At 37.9% G+C, this 21390-nt stretch overlaps 3 protein-coding genes and 3 non-coding genes across 8 annotated transcripts; 3 read left to right on the forward strand and 3 right to left on the reverse strand.

Moving 5' to 3' along the window:
• Nucleotides 1-4729: 4729 nt before the first annotated feature.
• On the reverse strand, nucleotides 4730-9670 carry LOC147278129 (Regulator of chromosome condensation (RCC1) family protein). Its single transcript, XM_086249986.1, has 16 exons — nucleotides 9115-9670; nucleotides 8934-8995; nucleotides 8747-8814; nucleotides 8472-8593; nucleotides 8106-8211; nucleotides 7937-7988; nucleotides 7542-7659; nucleotides 7388-7418; nucleotides 7263-7286; nucleotides 6949-7073; nucleotides 6587-6668; nucleotides 6128-6250; nucleotides 5983-6036; nucleotides 5814-5883; nucleotides 5459-5492; nucleotides 4730-5343 (listed from the first exon to the last, which is right to left on the reverse strand). The coding sequence occupies exons 1-16, from the start codon at nucleotides 9311-9313 to the stop codon at nucleotides 4988-4990; spliced, it is 1626 nt and encodes a 541-aa protein (XP_086106112.1). The 5' UTR covers nucleotides 9314-9670; the 3' UTR covers nucleotides 4730-4987.
• Nucleotides 9671-10175: 505 nt separating this feature from the next.
• On the reverse strand, nucleotides 10176-13736 carry LOC147278130 (bZIP transcription factor 29-like). Its single transcript, XM_086249984.1, has 4 exons — nucleotides 12135-13736; nucleotides 11907-12039; nucleotides 11723-11807; nucleotides 10176-10650 (listed from the first exon to the last, which is right to left on the reverse strand). Exons 1-4 carry the CDS (start codon nucleotides 13367-13369, stop codon nucleotides 10376-10378), a joined length of 1728 nt encoding a protein of 575 aa, XP_086106110.1. The 5' UTR covers nucleotides 13370-13736; the 3' UTR covers nucleotides 10176-10375.
• Nucleotides 13737-16119: 2383 nt separating this feature from the next.
• On the forward strand, nucleotides 16120-16200 carry LOC147278131 (small nucleolar RNA snoR64a). The gene has a single exon (XR_015123657.1). It is a non-coding gene; the product is annotated as a small nucleolar RNA snoR64a (small nucleolar RNA).
• Nucleotides 16201-16384: 184 nt separating this feature from the next.
• Nucleotides 16385-16466, forward strand: LOC147278132 (small nucleolar RNA snoR20a). The gene has a single exon (XR_015123704.1). It is a non-coding gene; the product is annotated as a small nucleolar RNA snoR20a (small nucleolar RNA).
• Nucleotides 16467-16562: 96 nt separating this feature from the next.
• On the forward strand, nucleotides 16563-16643 carry LOC147278133 (small nucleolar RNA R38). The gene has a single exon (XR_015123686.1). It is a non-coding gene; the product is annotated as a small nucleolar RNA R38 (small nucleolar RNA).
• Nucleotides 16644-17416: 773 nt separating this feature from the next.
• On the reverse strand, nucleotides 17417-19993 carry BPC6 (basic pentacysteine 6). Of its 3 annotated transcripts, none has more exons than XM_086250487.1 (3): nucleotides 19843-19966; nucleotides 19003-19071; nucleotides 17418-18859 (listed from the first exon to the last, which is right to left on the reverse strand). In XM_086250487.1, the coding sequence occupies exons 2-3, from the start codon at nucleotides 19069-19071 to the stop codon at nucleotides 17906-17908; spliced, it is 1023 nt and encodes a 340-aa protein (XP_086106613.1). In that variant the 5' UTR covers nucleotides 19843-19966; the 3' UTR covers nucleotides 17418-17905. The 3 variants fall into 3 exon arrangements, with proteins under 3 accessions (XP_086106614.1, XP_086106613.1, XP_086106612.1); XM_086250486.1 differs by having other exon boundaries at nucleotides 17419-18859; nucleotides 19003-19140; nucleotides 19843-19993; XM_086250488.1 differs by lacking the exon at nucleotides 19843-19966 and having other exon boundaries at nucleotides 17417-18859; nucleotides 19003-19102.
• Nucleotides 19994-21390: the final 1397 nt, after the last annotated feature.

Genomic DNA, 21390 nt, shown 5'->3' on the forward strand with positions numbered 1-21390 from the left:
TCGGATAAAGGCAAGTTACCGTTAGATCCATTGCATTTGTTTTTGTGCTAATGGAGGTTTACCTTTGGTTTATCCCCACATCTTTTGTCTGATTATAGTCCAAAATAGGGTTTTTTTCCTTTTTTGATAGTGATCCAAAATAAAGTTTATGTTATTTGGCCAACCTCTTTTTTTTTTTTCTATGAAAAATTATATTTTATAGTGCAAGTGTCACAACTTGTATGTAGATACTGTCATAAAAAAATTTCATATCTTCTATGTTTTAAAGGGGTCAGGTAGGTGTAGAAATTGAACATAGAAAATTAATCTTAATTGGTTCAATTACAAATAATTTTAAACATAACACAAATAGCATAACTTGTATAACTTATTTTTCAAATAGGTTGTCCATCATAGTTTGGCCCATATATATTTACAACAAAGTATACTGTATAAATTACTTCAAACTTGTAGTAGTAACATACATTTTGTGTGACTTGATGGACCATTTATGGTATATACTAAGTAGGTTGGACAACAAATGAATTGACAAAAGTTGTTTCAATTTGTAATTTTTTTTTTTTAATGAATTACTCTGGGCTACACTTTACTTTACTTATTGTTTGTAATATGTAATACATTTATTTATAATATTTAACTATTAGGTCACTTTATTATAATATTTAGGTCAGTTGGCTTTACTCCATTTCTCACTATAACAATGCTCCGAGATTAGGGAAGCCAGCTCCACCCCCATGCCTTCCTTATCAGTAGCATGTTCTTGAAATTTTTTTTTTTTGTTTAGCTCAGTTTCTGAAATTGCAACTTGTAGTTTCACCTACAGTTTCAATGATGTAGAACACTTGATATAAGTTCTTGATTTTTTTGTTTAGCTCAGTTTATGAAATTGCAACTTGCAGTTTCACTTGTAAAAACTACAGTTTTAGTGGAGTGGAACACTTAATATGAGTATTTTCTGAAACTCTAGTTCTAATTATGTTAAGTGGCACAGAAGAATGTTAGAAAATAAACTAAAGAAAAAAAAAACTTGAAATAAATGCTTTTTGGTTTAGGATTTGAACCTTTTAACTAAAATTGTAGAGGTTAACAAAAAAAAAGCTGAAATTATAGATATATGAACTAGTTCAATTAATTGGAGGAACCACTAGTACCTAGTTTCTTTGATGAAGATTTACACACCCAATTGATTAGATTTTTTTTTTCAGATTGGTGGTCTTTACCGGCCTCTGCAACATAGCAGAGAGATGGACAGAGGAGAGAAGAGAGATAAAGGGAGAGAGAAAGAGTATGATACAAACGAGAACAATAACACCCAGATATATAGAAGATGGTCCGCAAAAAAATTATGAGGCTTTGGGTGTGTTTAAGTAATAAAAGAATTTGTCAGTACTTAATAATTAATGAGCTCTTTTTTTTTTTTTTTTGCCACGGTGTTTCAATTTGTAAGTTAATGAATTAATTTGGAGTTATACAAATCAACTTGAAAATTTGATTAATAATAGTGCTAAACAAGTTGAATTTAGTTATGTCACCACGTACCTCTATGAATAATAGAGATACTATTTTTATATCCAACTTGATTAATAATGCATGTTTAACTTGGTTAATGATGTATGTTTAATTTTATTAAATTTGAAACATTATCTAACTTCACATCAATTGTACTTTATTTGCAAAGTTATGTCACCACCTCTATGAATAATAGAGATAATGTTTTTATAAGCTAGCCATTAACACTTCGTAATAGAGTCAACCACCACCTATAACTTATAGGTTTGGAGTTCTATATAGAGAAAGTGAAAAACCTTGGCAATTAAGCAATCATCTTGCGAATATCAGTTTCCAATTTCCAAACATTTTATGGAGTTTATAGATTCACACAATAATTTGGTTGATACATCCAACAATTTTGTATTTTCCAAATTTTTCTACTTTACTGTGGAGGTGCTGAGAAATAACTCATATAGGATAAGTGAAGCATTGTCTAATAATATATTTCTCTACTCAATACTAATTGATTTTAAGTAATACTCTAATTTCTTAATGGTATTCAACCAAAAATATCTACATATACTCTCATATTATCTAATATAAATTTTGTCTGCATATTTAATTCGTCACCACGAGTATGTGTTGAGAAATATCCAACATCGAAAAAAATATTAAAAATAGATAAAGAAACAAGTTAGTCATGATGAGCCATCTCAAAAACGGAGGAGAAAAATGAGAATTTCCCTGTCTCCGAAAGATGAAGCTGTCCAATTTTTAACATGGAAGAACCCATCTATATTTGGATTTTTTTGGAGAAAAAAATTAAAATTTTGATTCATCTTTTAACTTTTTAATTACTAAATTTTGAAGTGTAGGATAGGATGTACTAGTTGAATTATTGGGCCTATTAAATTACTCGTATTATATCAGCCAATTAAAAAACTTCTCAGATACCATCCCAAGATCTAGGATAACAACAAAACAAAAAGATCAACCTGGAAATAGTTTGGTGCATTAAATGAGTAATTCCAGGCTTCCAGCCCACTTTTGTTGAGCTTTCTTCTTCTTTTATCTTGCCAATAATTAAATATTAATAAAGTACAGAAGCCATTAGAGGGAATTGGGTCCCCCATATCATGTGATGTACTAGCAGATTAGATAAGCATTGATTAGGAAAATTACTGAAGCTTTTATCATTAGAAAGGAAATCGAAACCTAACATATGGCCCCGACAAGAATGAGCTTATCACGAGAATAACATGATATTACCGAGAACTTGAGAAATAAAAATTGATTAACAGACGGTGGGCTGTTGTGGGCTGTGGGGGCCCAACCGTGGCTTTTCATGTGAGAGGATTTTAGAGAGAGAGAATGAGGGAATAAATGGAAACGGTGTCTTAAGGTAGAAGGGGAACAACAACACAACGGAGGTCGTCTGTCTAAGTATCCTTTGACAAATAATGTTGGCCTATTCTTCTATCGGTTTCCAGTTAACCAATTACCAAACCCTTGACAGCTTTTTCTGTCCTCACGTGCCACGTGGATGACTGCATAGGTGACACGTGTGAGCACATGGGATTCTGAGTTCCATACTGTACGTATAGCATCCACAATGATTTTGCTTGCACAAGGCATGTTCCATGTTTGAGCTGCAAATGGGTTGCCATGAATCTGTCGTGTGCGACCCCACTAAAAGCTCTCTGCTCTCTGATTCTGATGGATCGAACCCTGCTCCAACCCAACGACTCGCCGTACGTACAGTTAAGTAGGCAAACGGCATCAACTCTGGCGTAGCGAGAAGCTGAGAGGTACTTGGAATATTACCGCACTTAGATGTTCTCTATTACGTATATAGTATTTGAAGAGAAAATCTCTCACAGTATGCATATACTTGTAAGTTTTTTTTTTTTTGGTAAGTTAGAATATGCAAGCAATTAAGCAAAGCAATGCTGATGATCAAAGTGTGATCATTGATTTGGACAAGCAATGAAGCAAAGAAATTGTTGTGTGAATTTTGATGTTAGTTGTGTGGTCTCTATTCCTTGTGCATTTGGGCATGGAAATTTACATAAATGGCACCAACCCATTAAAAAACGATTAAATTTGATGGCACAACAACGTTTTTTGCCCAAAGATTAAGCCTTAAAGTTGGTCCAGGAAGATGATTGAAAGGAAGCAGTCACAATCGGAAGGGCAAAGGGAGACCAATTAGGTATTTACTGCTGGTTTAGGTGGGGAATTATTTCAGCAATCAGGTATAACATAGAACCCATTTAGGTACAGCTAGCGGCATATGACTGTCTATCCACCACATGGTCCTCTTTGGGAAAGGCTGGTGGAGCCCCTTGTCACATGGGACGGGACCATGGGACTGAGATCGCTGATGAGGACATGATTGATATAATGCTCTTTTCAAGGCCATGATTGAATTTGAAATTATACATTTCTACGTCCACAGTTCAGTGCCTAGTGGACTGTCAAAGCCATGAGCTTTTTTCTTGGCATGCTTGGTTTGGCCTTTGTGTGATTCACATGCCAAGGATCTAAGTCTAAGGAATCAACCACTCACCCACTATAAAACAAGAAAAAACACTTTTCCAACTCCAGGTCTGTCTCTCTAATTATGTGTTAGGCCACTTAATAATATATACACTCAGTTACGTTAAAGTTTTACGCTATAAACAAAGAAATAAGAAGGTTATAGTTGATAATGTAGATCGAAGTCCTCCATAGCCCCTCTCTACGGTCTGAGCTATTCATTCTATGTATTTCCTCTCATGTGGACATAAAGTTGCAATGATTAAAAAAGATGGGGTCTGTTAGGCTCGTCTGGTTTTTTAATCCATTCCAACAAGCTTGTATGGAGTGAGGTCAGTATTGGGTATTCAGTATCACGTTGAAAGGTATTGATTCTTGGTCACAGCTTTATGGTTCATTCACTTTAGAAGCAAACATGAGTGCTTTATGGTCCCTCCACAGAAAATTCTAAGCCAGAACGTAAATTTCAAGCTCCCACCAGAACAGTCACTCCCTCGTCCCTTTGTGCAGACTGCAGGGTGCCCTTTCCATTGGTGCCACTACGCTGCGTAGCATGGAATTCATCTTTTTTTGTCTTTTTTCCTTCCTGTTTTGGGCCCAGAAAATCACTACCATCCGAGAAATTGGGCCTCGGACATACAGCCTAGTCCAGGATGGCCTTTATGCCATAATGCTCTGTGATTGCTTAACCCCAAAAACAGAACAAACCATAAATTTGGTACAAGATAAATTTGTTTACATGAAAAGCGGGAAGTGGAGAAAACGTCCTTCAACAATGGAGTTTTTTGTCGAGTGTTGTTTTCAACAATTAAGCACATCATATTTGGAGGGAATGGAAACAATAAAACGCTAAAACAATTGAAAGGGGCGCAAATACAGCCGCCACATGGCAAATAAAGTACACTTCTCTACATTGAGAGAACAAAATTTGGACTGGATCCACTGGAAAAATGCAACTTTATGACTTGCGAGGCCTTCCTCTCTTACCAGTTTTCCCTTGTGCAGGTTTTGGGTTTTTATTTGCGGAAGGAGGGCGGCCCCGTCCACGCCCAGAACCTTTTCCCTCTGTTGATGCCTTTTTAGCACCACTACCTCGACCTCTACCAGAACTCTTCCCACCTCGTTGCCTTTTAGGTTCTTCCTCACCATTGGCCTCTTCATCACTTTCATCACTGTAGTCATCGTTGTCGTCTTCATCTTCTGAATCAGAGGAATCTTTTGACTTCTTCCTTTTAGAATTATTAGAAGCCTTAGCAGCAGCCTTTTTAGGAGCTTGCTTAGCAACTGGAGCCTCATACTCAGCTTCCTCACTCCCTGCAACAAGAGCAGAAAATTGTTACTTTTGTCCACAACATAAAAATGCCAAGAATGTTTCCTACTAGCAGACGCCAATAAATGATTCACATAGTAAACATTAAAATCAGCATACCTTCAGCAGAAGCTTTGCCATCATAAACATCAAGCTGCCAAAACATACAAGTTAAAGACAAGCTTTCATTAAGCTTAAACTACATAAAGCACAAGCGAGAATTGAGATTGAAATAATTGTCACTAGTTCTATCCCATACGTGGGATTCAGGATCTGGAATCTCACATTAAAAAATGGAAAAAAAAATAAAAAATTCTCACATTAAACAAAGAGCACTAAATACTCCCTCCAGAAGTCAAAATCATGGAATCCTTTGGAGCTAATCTATGAACAGGCATAACTATGAAACCATCACTAAGCCAGACAATGCACTACAAAGAAAAAGAATTTCGTATAGGAGATCCAAAAGAGTTACCTGATCAAGTCGGTCACCAACATTTGTTCTATCAACAATAACCATGGAATGGGCCATACCACATGCAACACTACACAGTAGAATTGTCTATCATTATGACTGGAAGGTATAATTGAAGCTTATGGCATATTAGAAATGTAGACAAGATTATACAAAAGCAAATACACACCTAATAACATGCATGCCCTCAAGAATATCCACTTTTTTGGGTACTGCAGAGGACCTAAGGAGCCAAAACAGAAAACAGAAGATTAAGAAGGGAAAAAAGAGACCTCAACAAAAAGTAAGTTATCATAAAATAAGATATCACATACTTCTGTCCATTGGGGCCATATCCCAACTCTCCATACTGAGCATGGCCCCAACTTATGCACGAGTTATCAGCACCAACAAAGTGGTGCATATTGCCTGAATCCATGCAACGCAAGTTCCAGCCACTGTCAACAAAGATGAGGAAATTTTTCTAGGAAGTTATGCCACATAATTAGTTAAATACAAAACCAAAAAATTTAGTTTCCATCAATCCCTGCATATGATAATCCTAAGCGCAGCTGATAAGAGAATCCCCACTAGAAACAAATTATCAAAAGCAAAGAAACAACTTCGGTACTCCAAAATACGCCCCCCCCCCCCCCCCCAAAAAAAAAGGACAAGCAAAAGCATATGTAACTGCACAGAAATAAATATAGCCAAAATTCCTACAAGAGTCAACGCTTCTAAAGCCAACAGGTGGAACATTACTAATTGAAGGTCATTATGGAACAGAGCAGAACCTTAAATCCATGAGTGGTTTAGGATACATCCAGTCATCGCCTGTGTTCTTAATTTTACCCCACATATACAATTGCCCTCCACCTGGAAAACAAGAAAATTAGATTATTATAATGAATGCCACAAAGTAAAAGTGCCAGGCTGTATTGAAACATTAAGATTAAAGCAGTTAAAAGAGAATTTTTTTATGAGAATATAAAGGTCATTCATGAATCATGATCTATGAACAATGATATATCACCCCAAGTGCCCCACCCAAAAAGAAGAAAAAGTAAAGACACTTCACAAAATCATTACAGGAGGCCTCATCTTAAAGCAAACAACCAGGGAGAAAAAGAGCCTTGGTAACACATTAATTGGGTACCTGCAGTACATGCAGAGTTCGAAGAACCAGCTGATATCACTGCATTAGGAGGCAGAAGATTTTGCCTCTGGAAAACATCAACACGACGAGGAGCCCACTCATCCTTCTGCTCCCTATGTCCGAGCCTATAAACAGCATTCCAGGAGTCATATGCATGGTAAGAAGAACAAAAAACCGAAAACAAAGAAGATGATGACAATTGGAAAAATCCATAGGAAAAATCGTCCACTTTCATTTTCAAGGAAAAAAAAAAAACTTTTGCAGTCAACAGCACATTGCAGCAGCAGGGCCAATCTGGAGTAGAGAGTACCCACCTTCCATAACCACCAAAGCCCCACCTAAAGTTTCACCATAAATGATTGCAAGTTAGACATACACGCAAATATGAAAAAGTTTGGAAGTAAGACAAAGGTAACACCATATATATATATATACTTACGTATAAACATAGCCATTTGAATCTATTGCCACTGTAATCCCAAAACAAATAGAATTATTGAGCAGATAATAATGGATAATATTGAAGCAAGGAATACACACACAATCACAGAAGGAGAGGGAGAGAGAGATCGAGCATTCAGCATTGTGATAACCTGTATGGTTTGTTCCGCATGCAACTTTCACAATGGTTTCCCCGGCTAGAGAAGCTATTGCTTTAGGGCGTGGTTGGGCTTCATAAGCAAGCCTCACTGAGCTGTCTTTAGTGTTATACTGCAAGCACAAGTTGTAAGTTGGTAACACATAAATGACTATATTATAAGCAGAAGTTTATGCAAATCTAACCATAAAAAGCACTCAGGAGATTAGAACGAGAAACCAGGAGATTTAAAATCTTAATATCACTAATGGACAAGGGATATGCAACTATACAAATTTGCCTCCATCTTAATTTGAGCATCCTATAACCATGAAATGCCTCATTGCCCAAAGATAATAAGGGTATATAGAAATGTACAAAAAACACCAACACAATCTTCCCTCAAAATACCTCATTATCCGTTCCATGTCCAAGTTGCCCATACTGTGGAAGGCCTGCAGTTCTGGAAACCAAGAAATTATTTTCAATTCAGCCGGTAATCATATAATAAATTGAGAACCAAGTCACATAAGCAATTGGCTGCCAAAACAAGAAACTGAAATGTATCTGCAGACCGTACAGTATAGAAGCTCCTTCAACAGAAGATAACCACACGGTGAAGTCAGCCCCACAAGCAGTATTTTTAACGTCGGACACTAGACAGCGAACAGGTGATGCCTCAACTTCTACAGAAGACAAAGCAAGTATGTAACCATAAAGGCTGTTAAACACAAAGTATAATCAAAGATTCACAAAATAGCAAGTATAATTAAGAGCAATAAATAAAATAATGTGTTAAGCAAGCATTCTTTCACAATAAGGATCATTTTGTAGAACCTCATGAAAACTTAGGGAATAATGATGCAATCAAATAGTGAAGCATAGTTCAATTAAGTAGCACAGAAAACAAAATTTCACCAAACTAACTTTACAAAGCAGAACATACCATTTTTCGCTGAACCAGAACCCAGCTGCCCATGCTTATTCCAGCCAAAGGCTAGAGAATGCCCATCCTCAGTAACCACAACAGTATGACTCCTCCCTGATGCAGCTCTAACAACTTTGTACCTTCAACACAGAATTTTCAGAGATTATTGAAGAGTTCCCCAAATACGATGAACTCCGCAATTCACAATGGGGCGAAAAACATCAAACTATTCCATTGCTACATAAACCGTAAAGATTAAAAGGTGTTCAACATTAAACAAACACGCAACATACTTTGAAAGTTCGGACACTACAGTCGGCCTATCACGCTGAATTCTATCTCCATGACCCAGCTGCCCCTTCTGTACACACACCATAACTTTATGCATATATATAAATTACTACTAAAAAGGAATTATCAAGAAATAGACCACATGCAAATATCAGAAAAGAATGAATCCAAAGTAAAGTTTGGTCATGCCTCATTGCGTCCCCAAGTATAGCAACGCCCTTCCACATCCAATGCCACACAATGACACGAAGCTAACACCAACATTCACACAACGAAATAATCATATCCAATTAAAAACCACCAATCACAATTCACAACACCAAGCAAAAACCAAACTGAGTAAAACGGTGAGAACGAGAATGAAACTCACAGCAACCCGAGGCGACGAATCGGATATTGACGCCGACGAGAGGGCGAAGGCGGGTTGGAGAGATCAAGTTGCCTTCGACGGCGCCTTTGCGCCGACCAACAACATCCCAGGACGTACCGCCGCAGAACAAGAGCTCTCCCGCTTTCTCTGCCTTCTTACTCTCCTCCTCTACCTTTTTCTCCGCTTCGACCGCAGACATTGCAGGTTAAACTCCGGCAAGGCCAACGGTCAAAATTTATTCTCGAAAATACACAACGGAACGGCTCTCGGTAGATCTAACGGCTAGTTTTCAAAATCTGGCGAATGAACGGTTCGGATGAAGGCGAGATTGGCGGGAAATGAAGGCAATGGCTAGTTTTAAAGAGATCGGGGGCGAACAGGGTTTTGGGCTCTGAACGAACCGAGGAAGGAGGGGATGAGGAATGAAGAAACCCTAATTCAAAATGAGAAAAAGAAATATTAAAAGCCAAAAGGAGGAGAGGATGGGATTGTTTGGGTTTTACGAGAACAGGGACTTAAAATTAATTAAAAACGAAAAAGAAAGAAAAAGGCCATGTAGATAATAAATAGATTTGATTTTTGTTCCTCTTTATTTTCATTAGATGTTGGTCGTACTCGTATACTCGTATTATATAGCTCACCGGTTTTCGCTACTTTTTACTTTTGTGAAAGGCTTCCTTGTTGTATGTTTCCTGCGAGCTCTGTCAGTTAAAGCAAAAACTGTATGAATATCATAAATGGGATAAGAAATCCTATTTTTAAAATATTTTTTATTGGAATAAAGAAATCCTATTTTTAAAATATTTTACAGTACAACTGATGGTTGTGAGGCTTCAGTTGGCCACTTGCTGGTTGATTGTTTATTGTGATTTTGATGGGTTGAGTAATGTAAACATAACATGGAAATTTTAAAAAATTTGAAGAGCTTACTAGATTCAGCTTTAAACAGAAGGCTACTATTGAAGATAGAGCTCTTTAACACATAATGTAACCCGAATTCAACCTAATCAATTTTCTCACTCCCCCTTCAGCTATTTCCAGATTTCCATGGGCAACTAATCTGCAGAGACATTTCCAAGAATTGATTTTGGCACAAATAAAAATTTTCAATACAACAACCAATCCAAAGTTTTTAATAATAATTATATATATGTCAATAAATTTAGAGGACTTATACATGAATTTATACTATTTCAAAGTAAATTTTGGCACCACCAACTTTGAATGAACCAACACAAGCCAACATTTTTAATTGGCCGACCTACTGGCTTGACTCATGCTTAGCAGCCTTGCCATTCTGTTGCTGGGAAGGTAGTCTATTTTGCTGAGGCTGCATTAACTGCTGTTGTGTGTGCTGTTGAGCAAGGCGTTGTGGCTGCTGTTGCAATTGATAAAGGTTGAGATGTTGTAGTTGGAGCATTTGTTGATTAATTGAAAGCTGCTGAGCCATGCGATTCGAAAGGTGAGCTTCTCCCCCAAGCTCTGCAGCAGTGAGCTTTAGTCGCTGAACTTCTCCAGTCAAGGCCTCATTTAAAGCTGACAAAAAAAATGATAAAATAAGTCCAGATCCCCCATCTACATCAGCACTCAGCAGGAATATATTATAAACCAAATATGACAGTATGAGATCAGACCAGACAATTAAAATTAAATGTTAAAGGGTTTAAGGAATCCAGTTCTCATTCGTGCGAGGATATTCATCAGCCAATATTCATATAAACATTGACAAAGAGAGAAAACCACAACCTTACGAAGGGAATTAAAACAGATAGTTCCTTTTGAAATCACAACCTTCATGGTTAAATAAGGAAAAATCCTAGCCAAAAGACATAGCAATACTGGGAAGGATAAACGTAGGACCACCTGTGAGCAGGTACAACATGTCCACCTACAAACCCCCCCCCCCCCCCCCCCCCTCTCCCCCTTTTTTCTGTTTTAAGATAAACCAAAAAAAATTTGCGATGCTTAGTTGCACCAGCCTATAGGTTTTGTTTATCTAACAAAGATATAAACATATATTTTAACACTCTAAACAATACCTTATCCGATAAATCTCAGTACTGTCCTGGCAAAACTTATGCCCGTTTTACATATATAGGCAATTAAACTATAACAAATCATGGAGCTAAAATCTGACTACCACCCACCAAAGTTTTTGAGATGGGGGAGGGGAGTGGACAGGCCCAAAGAGTAGACAATTATCGTAGTTAGAGGAATAAAATCCAACCTTATTTCCAAAATGACAAGCACAAACAGACAGATACAGCAGTACATTTTTTCCTTTCAAGATACAGCAGCACAGTTGGAATTGTTAGATCCATTCTTAGGATAACTACAGAGTTTCATAGTTTTCAAACAGCAATCATTTAAGCAGGGGAAAACACAAGGTAACCTCTCTTTAGCCAAATCTAACTTTACATGCAACCACATTATGGCAGAAAACCTGGTGAAGGTTAATAATATAATTATGTATGCATTCTGAACTTTAAACATTTGTTTTGGTTGACAAATTTTCATGTCAAATCATCTTTAGAAATTGTTTATATGACACATATGTTCATTGTGGTTTTCAACAGACATATAAAGAGCTAAAGAAAAAGCATAATACCATCTTTAAGTTGGGCCTGTTGCTCCATAGCTTGAAGACGAAATTTCAACTCATTGTTCTCACTTGTAAGACCCACGGAGTCTCTCTGGACACAGCGCATAAAATTGAGTCAGTGGCCAATAACGAAGGTTAATTCAAAAAAGGAAGAGATAAACTTTAGAACCTGAAAACCTCGAATAGCTACCTGCAACTTTGTAACCTGTGCAGACAAAGTGGTTGCCTCTGTCTGCAGCGTTTGCACTTTGTGTTCCAATTCTACAATGTAGCGCATCTTCCGCTCCTTGGAACGAGCAGCTGACTGACGGTTAGCCAAAATCCTGGATGAATAGAACAGATATGAGCAAATTTCCAAATCTACTAAAAACACATCCATTACAAATAGCTATCAGATGGAACTTAAAAAAAATGATACCTCTTTGCACGTTTGGGGTCTGATTGCGCTATCTCAGCAAGTTTCTCACTTTCCATTATCTTTTTCAGCTCAACTGCATTGAATTCACTACTTCCAAACTCCATGCTGAACTTCGATGGGTTCCCATCTATCAAAAGGCAAGGTGATTGTTGCCCCACTGGCAGGGGCTTCAGTAGCTCATCATCGAAATTCAAATTTTCCATATAACTATCCATTGAAATGCTCCTACAGTGTCGGACAGTAGGTACAGCATCTCCACTAGCTGTTCTCTTGAGTCCTTCCCTCCTCTCATTTGGAAACCCAGAACTTGGCCGCTGCATGCTGTTACGATTTCCTTTTAGACCACTTTCCACTTCATTATCACTACTCTCACCCCCATTTGTCTTCGAGCCACTGGCTCTGCTATCCAAATCCTTATCCTCAGAACCACACGAGTTCATTTTGTCAATGTTTTCCAAATTCATGTATGCGTTAAACAAGTCATCCACAACCTCTCCCCCGGATTTTCTGTCACCCATTCCCTCACCATTGTTGTTACCATTCCTTTCCCCATTTGATCCCTGTTTCACCAACTGAATTGGCTTCCCAATCCCCAAATTTTCTCTTCCAGAAGCTGATCCATCCAAAAATGCTCGACGCCCAATTGGAATCAATTGCGGCGATGACTGCATAATAGCTGAGAATCCCAATGGGACATCACTATTAGACCGCCTGTGTCCTCTACGAGGGGGAAGGCCATCACCAGCCCAGAATGCACTGTTGTCAGTAACTGGGGAACGGAGTGACGGGGCATGAGAATTAACAACAGTTTCCTCCATAGAAACATCAACCGAATTCGACTCAGACAAGGAAGAAGCCGAGGGCTCGCGATAAGGCAAAGGGCTCAAAGGAGGCAAGGAATCAAGTGAGAAAAACGAAGGTTGAGACAAGGACCTGGTATGGGAAGGCCCTGGGCTCAAATTCTGAGGACCCAGTTGCCAAGAAGCTGTCTGAGGACGCATAACCTGAGAATAAGGCATTGAAGGGTTGTTATTGGGGTATGACGGAGGTATACCAGTTCTCTTACTGTTGTTCTCAGAACTCATACTCGGCGATAATTGACGCATAGGTAAACCAGAAGCGTTGAAATTGGGAATATCTAAATGGTTGTTTGGCTTAGGAACCGAACAAGAAGATGACCCAAATGTAGAATTAGGTCGTTGCTTGGCAGAAGCAGTTTCATCACTGCACTCCATTACCAAGCTTCCTATAGCTCTAAAACCTTAATTTATCAGAAACCATGCCAAGTGGCTCACATGCGAACCAAAAGCTATTAAAGCTCAAAATCCACCAAATCCTAGAATCAAACCCTAGAGAATCTGAAAGCGGGATTGAGATTTATGAGAGAAATTTATGGTTGCAGAGTGATGGTGTTTACCTGGGTTATATAATCCCTAGCTGGCCAGCTGCTTGTTTCAGTGAAATGGCGACAACAAGCCAAAGATGAAATTATGAAAGGCGGTGATTTCACGGAGCTTGGCCTTAAAAATTGTATTTGTTGACTACAAATACAATGTTGCCAGGGACAGTAAACAAAGTAGGACTTCAGACAATGCGCCAAGACGCGGTTTTTCAATCTTTGTTTTTTTTTTTTCTTCCTTTATCACCGGCTTGTATCCAGGACAAGTGGACAAGTAAACTGTAAACGTGTAAATTAAAATATTGATAACTATCTTATTTAATTTCAGAGATGAGATATTTAAACTTTTAGACCTCTCCCACTTTATGAGAGAATAATGCCAAACCAGTTCTATCAACTTTTAAGTTTTATGCGGATTTTGGAGATTTATCGATTGGTTCAAATTTTGAATGCTTGAAAATGGGAAATTAATTTTATTTTTATGTTTTATATTTGATATTTTTATGTTTGATAGGTACAGAGAAGTGAAATTATTTTTTAATTCAAAAGAATCTAATGCTTTTATTGGGAGGAAAATGAAACTCTTTTTCCAATTTTTGTTTTTGTTTTGTTTACAAAACTAACTCTTTTATTATTTTAAAATGTCATATATATTGTTATTTTTTAACTAAATAATATATGATAGTATAATTTAAAATTTGACATTTTTCATTCTCAATTTCTGCATAACCTAAACATGAGAATGAAAATAAAAATATAATTTCTAGTTAACTTTCTCAAAACTACCAAACACATAAAAGGGAATTCCCTCCATAAAATGCAAAGGATAGGAAATCAATTCAGTGAACCAAATGGACCCTAAAAGTTCTCCAAATTCTACAACTTCGCCATTGAATAAACTTTTTTTTATTCGAAAGATTAAAAATCGAACTTGAATATATAGAGTAATTTTACGGCTCTTTCAACTAGGTCATCCAAATAACTGTCATTTTAATGAACTTTTAAATACCACAAAATTATTCTGCTTGATTTAGAGGGAGGAGATGTTAAGTTTGGAAATTGGAACCTCTTCTAATAATAGAGAGAAAAATATTACTAACTAATAGCTAGTTTTTTGTTTTGGTACAAGAGGGGCGAAGCCCAAAAGAAAAACCTAAAATACCACAAAATTTTGCTCCACTTTTTAAATATTTAAATTGAATATCAAGGGAAAGTTGTAGTCACCATCAAACTTCTCATTTAATGTACATTAACTTATAAGTTAGATTTTTTTTATTCGAAATTATTTTGAATAATTCCAAAATCCAATTCATATCGAATACATCATCTAAAACTTGATTAGTAGAGAGTGTTTGCCTCATGTAAAACTTGATTAATTTTTTTTTTTATGACTTTTAAACCATTCTGTTTTATATATGCACTGTTTATTATTAGAGCAGACATTTTCTACATATACCTTGAGAGGCTTGAGCAAAGTCCAAAGGTTATTTAGTTGGATTGGACTGGCAGTAGTTTTGCTGGTGCTGTTGGTATATATTCTGTTTTGGCTTTGGTAATAATTTGTTTCAGATTGCTGGGTGGCGGGTGCAGTTGGTTAATTTGCATTACGCCTTTGAGCTATGCAGCATGCTCAAAGACTCAAAGTGATCTTCTTTCCTTTTGGGTTTGTCTAGCTGCAGGTACATTTGCCTTTCTTATTTTATTCATTATTGTATTCATTATGCTAGTTCCAGTTGCATACTTTGGCGCCGGGGGGGGGGGGGGGGGGGTGTTATTCAGACCACCCAAAAATGCTGAGTTGGCCATCTCCTTAAATTTTTATCCCTTTTTGCCCATTTTACCCTTGCATTAAAAAAAAAACCATTTCTCCAATTTTAGCCGGCCACCCCTCTCCGCCGCTGGTGCAACCCCACCCCTCCCACCGCCGGGGTGATGCGACCCCACCCCTTCCCTTCTCCGGTCGACCCACTCCTCCCCTTCTCCGGCGCGACCCACCCACCCAGGCGAAGACCCGATCGGCCCAGGCAAAGACCCGATCTCCCCTTCTCCGGAGTGGGTCGACCGGAGAAGGGGAGGGGTGGGGTCGCGTCGTGCCGGCGGTGGGAGGGGGTGGGGTTGCGCCGGCGGTGGGGAAGGGTGGCCGGCCAAAATTGGAGAAATGGTTTTTTTTTTTAATGCAGGGGTAAAATGGGCAACTCAGCATCTTTGGGTGGTCTAAAATCTGAATAGCCCCCCCATACTTTAATTTTGAAGCCGTCGTTCATTTTGGGCCTGAGTGTTTTGAATCCGAAGGGCCCAATCAAAGCGAAGGTTCACTCGAAAGCAGGCCTCACTCCTACATAGAAAAAACTTTAATCTCAGCCGTCCGATCAAAATTCCGAAACCCGAACCCCACCCAAGAAACTTTATAAAACGAGCCAATGTGCTAGCTTGTAGCAGAACCCAAAACCCTAGGCTCCTCATCGCCGTCTTCTCAGTCTTTAATCTCAAGTTTTGCTCTTCGTTGTTCATTTGCTTGATTTTATTTTCTTCTAGGACTTTTCTACTTCTATTTTGCATTTGTATGAATTCAGTGAGGCCAGTTGATGAATCTTTCCAATGATTGAATGCTCGAGTTTTGATTCGGGCATTATGATTCATTGTTTTTTGGATAGGAAGACCTGATGCCTCTCTCTTTCTCTCTCTTTCTCACTTTTTTATTTCTTTGTTTAATTCTTCTATTATTTTTAGGTGTAAGAAACATGAAGCATTCTGTTATTTCCTGTTTTTTTTGTTTTTTTTTTCAAGTGAAAAAGATTGTTTTTATATAATCTCTGTTACTGTTTTGGTTGTATATTTTCATCGAATGATTGCCGGTGATGACTATGTATTCGGCAGAAGGCAATTTGCCTAAGTGTTGAAAAACAATATCATGAACTAGGACGGTCTGAGGCTCTGTTAAAGTTATTTACTATATTATATTTTATATTTGTCATTTAAAAAGTAATGAAACTTGTCAGTTGTTTATACGTTTCCTCTGCTTGATCAAATGCCGTGGATGATGAGACACAATATAAACAGTTATCCCTGTCTGACTTATGGATGCTGATGATTTGTTTTCTGACACAGCTATGATGTTTTTCTTCTTTTGGGTTTTTGGTTTCTATACAAACATGGCTTATTGCATTATCACAGTTAACATGACATTTAGCTTTTCCACTATTAATGGCTGGAGGCACCTCACTGTCCATAAGTTGTTCTCGCCATCATCGGTTTAGTGAGGTGGTTCTGACTCGCATAAGCTTCAGTTCAGTTTCTATTATTCAAATTTTGAGCACTGTGGTTTAGCTCCTGTAACTGAGGCTTCAGTTCCCAGATTTTCCTTGCATCTTGCTAAATGGGGTGTCATTTGATTCATATTTGGAGACTAGATTTTACATCATCAGGAACTTCAGGGTTTGAATGATTAGAATTGTGGCCACAACCAGTTTGGTATCTTTGTGATGAATCCTTCTGGACTAGTTTATTCTCTATGACCCAAAAAACAGAACTACCTTTCAAGCTAATTCTTCCAGTTGCATGAAGAAAAAGGCAGCTGCAGGAGAATAAGGTAGTTCTGTTTAACATAACTAATACTTCAAGCTACCTTATACGAGAAGACAAGCTACCTTTTTCTTCAAGCTACGTTATACGAGAAGACAAGCTAATTCTTCCAGGATGGGGAAAAGTTATATAATAATTATTAAATTTAACATAAAATTTAAGGTTTCAGATGGCCATAAAGACGAATTGAATAAGATAAAATTATGGAAATGAAGAATAATCATATAAAATATAAAACTAAGCCCTGGGAATATTAGTCCAAGTGGTGGAATTGAATCAAATTAGGCTTACTCACCAGAAACAGATTTAAAATTAAAGATGATTTATACTTATATGTACTTAATTCACTTGTCTAACCAATAGGGTTTCATACATCACTGAGCTATGAATGACCATAAACAATAACCGGCTCTATGATAACTGGCTAGATAAATAATTCTATTGTAATTAAGGTTACGTTCATACAAATACAGGCCAAGCCCTAGACCATGCAATTTAACCAAGACGATTAAAAATAAGCCTTACTTCCTCGCTCACCCGACCTCTTTCAGAAAATCTTACTGCAGTATCAAGCCATCCAGTCACTTCTAAAGTGAAAAAAATTGGGGAGAAATTGACGAGGAGTGCTGCAACATTGAACGTGCTAAGTAGTAGGCAATCAACTTCAAGTGCCTATTATCAAATCTTTATCACCCCCGCCACCAAGCTGAAAAGAAAAATTGATATGCATACCACCATGCGCCCTTCTCCTACCTCTCTGTACCTCTACCCAACTTAAATTTCTTCAGGTCTACTTAATTGTGATATAGCGATTTGTTCCATGCTTGGCCCAGTTGTCCTTGAGATCAACTGGATTTGAGAGATCATGGCCTTCAGCTGCGAGCCGGCTAAGTAGCTTGTTGAAAGCACTCCCACTCATCTTTCGGCCACCAACTCGGGCATGTCGTTTATTGGGCACTGCCGGCAATGGGTACATTGACATTGTAGTAGTGCAACATGAGGATTGCCAACCCCCATTCCCCCACTTGTAACACTGCCTCAGGACACCAGTGCAGGAGCATACTGGTGCTGGCATGGTCGACTCATCATATGCAACCTGGTTCAACCCCAGATCCTGACATTTCCAGTCAGACTTTGACACAACCAACTGTTTGTTAAGATCATCACCTTCACCACCCATATCTTGACCTCCCTTCCACTCATGTAATTTATCAAATGTCATCTTATTCAAGTCCTCACTCTCCCTCTTCACCTTCCTTGGTGTTTTTGAAGTTTTCTTATTTGGCAGCATTGTCTTGGGCTCCTTCGGCCGTTTGGCCTGTCGTGACTTTGTAGGCACTGAAGCATCTGGTGGCATTGGGAGGGAATTGCTTGTGTGCATATCCCTTGTACTATAAGAAGCTTCGTCCATGTGAGACAGATGATGTACATGCTGCTGCGGGTGGTGCATATGTTTGACCCCACGTGAAATTTGGCATCCTGGTGGACATGAAGACACATTACCACTGTTTAAGGAGTTTTCTCGGTACTGAAGAGTTGCAATGGCATTATCTCGTTCCAATATGGCATTATTTCGTTCTGCAATTGCTGCATCTCGTTGCAGGAATGCCATATCTCGCTCTGCAAGGGCAGCCTTTTTCTCAGAAAAGGCCAGATTTCTTTCTTGAATAGCCGCATCCCTTTCAGCCATTATGGCCATTATCTGTTTCATCGATGGCTGATGAGCCTGATGTTGCATATACCACTGAAACATAAAATGAGACAGAATGATATAACATATGGCTCACAAGGGAAAATGTATACACAGCTGTCCTTATAAAAAGTGCTTATAAGTTATACGTGCTAATTCACAATTTCATAGCATATTCATGAAATTGCTTCAGATACCTGACCCTGAGCTGCTTTATACTGATCTGCTTTGTGTCGTCCATTTTCACGATGCCCACCATCATCCATCTGAGATGAGCAAATAGCAACAGTTGCAGATAAAAGTTTCACACCAAACCAATATTGAGACTACGGATTCTGCAGTTGATGTCAACAAAATAAATGTTCAGATTTTGTATACAGAGCATAGGCATGATTCAAGACCATAGTCACCTTACATATAAAACATGGCAACTTCATTGGTAGTCATGAAAATCACAACAAATTGAATTGACTAAACCTAGTCTGACAATCATGGAATCAACTACAGAACAATGTGATTTATGGACATATTGGTCAACCACAGAAACTCAAAATGCACAGAACTCTTATCACTTATTGAAGAGGGAGTTCTTATCGATTGTACTAAAACAATGTTCGTACGCACTAGCCAATCTTCAGGGTTTTAACTATCGACAAAATAGAACTTAAAAAATTGACTTCATCTGGTCAACACACAAAACGATTCTGAAAAATTCTCAGATGAGGACTAAAATTAAGTATTCAAAATCTGTATACACTGCAGCTTCAGAGAATCAGTTCCTAAGAACTAAACCCTAGAAATCCAAAATCCAATCCGCCCACAGCAAGCTTCATTTGCAGAATGAAAAAACAATCGCAGCCAAAATCAAACATACAGTGACTGACACCATACTTATTCGAAGCTGCTCTAAAAGCACAACCTAAAACCGCGTACAATTAGAAACTAAGACAACTGTGACTTTGAGCACAATCAGAGGATTAAACTTGAAAAATGGAAAATCGACATGGAAGAAGAGGTAGAAGGAAATCGGAGCTTACCAGAGAGAGTGGGAGAGTTGAGGGAAACTCTGATTGTGGAAGATGATGAAAACCCGTGGAAGGAGAATAGTCAGGTAGAAGAAGAAGAAGAATTTTCTAATTTTTACGCTCTCTCATCAAGACTCAGACTCATCAGACGATGTAGATGCGGACTTGTAGCGGTACGAGGGTGGTGGGGTTTTACCTGTCTTTGTCTGTGTCGGACGATTAAATACAAAAATGGTACACAAAATTTACGATGAGTCTTAATTTAATCCATTAATTATAAAATGTATCAATTTAGTTTACATACTTTATAAGCTATACCAAAGCAGTATAAACGTTAACTTTTATCAAAAAATTAACAAAATTGATCACATAAAAATATCTCTAAAAATATGATCACTTGTTGTGCACATAATCAGTTTTCGTTAAATTTTTCAATGGAAGTTAATGTTTGTACTATTTTGATACAACTTACATAATTCGTAAACCAAATTGATACTTTTTATAAATAGTGAATCAAATTGAAATTCATTCTAAAGTTTATAGATTATTTTTATATTTAACCTATTTTTTTTTCTTCTTCTTTCTTCTGTTTTTTATTATCTATCTCTGTCTGTCTCGCAATTAAATTGAAATATTGAATGCGTTACTGTTTGAGCGGGTTTACTTTACGACTAACCTCTTTGGGATGAGTCCACTCGACATGGCTTCTAGCCTTCCAGCGGTCGGAGTCGTCCAATGTGGCTTGGGCTAGAGATTCGTGCAACTTCAATAGTTTTCTTGGGCTGGGCTCGTGTGGCATGACCTATGGTCATAATGTTTTGTGGGTCAACAATAATCCTCATAATTCATGAAGATCTCTAAGGCCTTCCACTACGGTAAAGCCATTTTTTGTGACCCAAAACTCATTTTGGGTCACAAATAGTGCTGTGACCCAATTCTCCCATTTATGGTGCTGTGACCCATTTTGGGTCACAGTGTTTTATACATATTTAAAATATGTCTAATATTGATTAAGTGATATTTAATTGATAATTTTAAATTTAAAGTATAATAAAAATGATTCTAGTGATCTTATTTTAATGAGATCTTTAAAATAAGGTCAATATTGAATATATTTAAAATAAGAAAATTTCATAAATTAGACAATATAAGCCTTACAACATCGGGACTCAACCATATGAGTTTGGACGGGCTCGGCTGCCTTGGCCCGTTTTGCATGGTTTCTCCCTGGTGGCCTTGGCCGCGAGGAACCGCATGGTTGGAATGGTGGTGGGTTTTCGTCCTCGCCAAGTGGTATGACTGGATCGGTCTCCTCGGGATCATCATCGGCGGGAGTGTCGGCATCGTCGGTGGCGGGGGTCTCTGAATCACTAACCCGAACAGGAGCATGAACGGCAGCATACTTTGCACTTTCCTTTATTTTTTCCCAAATGTGCACCCATGGAAACTTGAATCCAGTCTTGTTTCGAAAGCCTTCAAGTGCTTGCGTAAACTACAATAATAAAATAAAAATTAAAATATATAAATTTTCTTGTGGAAATGCAAACATAACTTAAATAA

The sequence above is a fragment of the Dryas octopetala genome, chromosome 7 (genome assembly GCF_963921425.1).
Source record: "Dryas octopetala chromosome 7, drDryOcto1.1, whole genome shotgun sequence".
NCBI lineage: Eukaryota > Viridiplantae > Streptophyta > Magnoliopsida > Rosales > Rosaceae > Dryas > Dryas octopetala.

Coding starts and splice junctions, on each gene's coding strand:
- LOC147278129 (XM_086249986.1), bottom strand. CDS start 9,313: ATGTCTGCGGTCGAAGCGGAGAAAAAGGTAGAGGAGGAGAGTAAGAAG. Junction 7,287..7,387: donor TCAAATGGCTATGTTTATAC/GTAAGTATATAT, acceptor GTGAAACTTTAG/GTGGGGCTTTGGTGGTTATG. Junction 6,251..6,586: donor AAACCACTCATGGATTTAAG/GTTCTGCTCTGT, acceptor CTTTGTTGACAG/TGGCTGGAACTTGCGTTGCA.
- LOC147278130 (XM_086249984.1), bottom strand. CDS start 13,369: ATGGAGTGCAGTGATGAAACTGCTTCTGCCAAGCAACGACCTAATTCT. Junction 11,808..11,906: donor CACAGGTTACAAAGTTGCAG/GTAGCTATTCGA, acceptor CGCTGTGTCCAG/AGAGACTCCGTGGGTCTTAC. Junction 10,651..11,722: donor ACAGGCCCAACTTAAAGATG/GTATTATGCTTT, acceptor TTTTTTTGTCAG/CTTTAAATGAGGCCTTGACT.
- BPC6 (XM_086250488.1), bottom strand. CDS start 19,071: ATGGATGATGGTGGGCATCGTGAAAATGGACGACACAAAGCAGATCAG. Junction 18,860..19,002: donor ATAAAGCAGCTCAGGGTCAG/GTATCTGAAGCA, acceptor TTTATGTTTCAG/TGGTATATGCAACATCAGGC.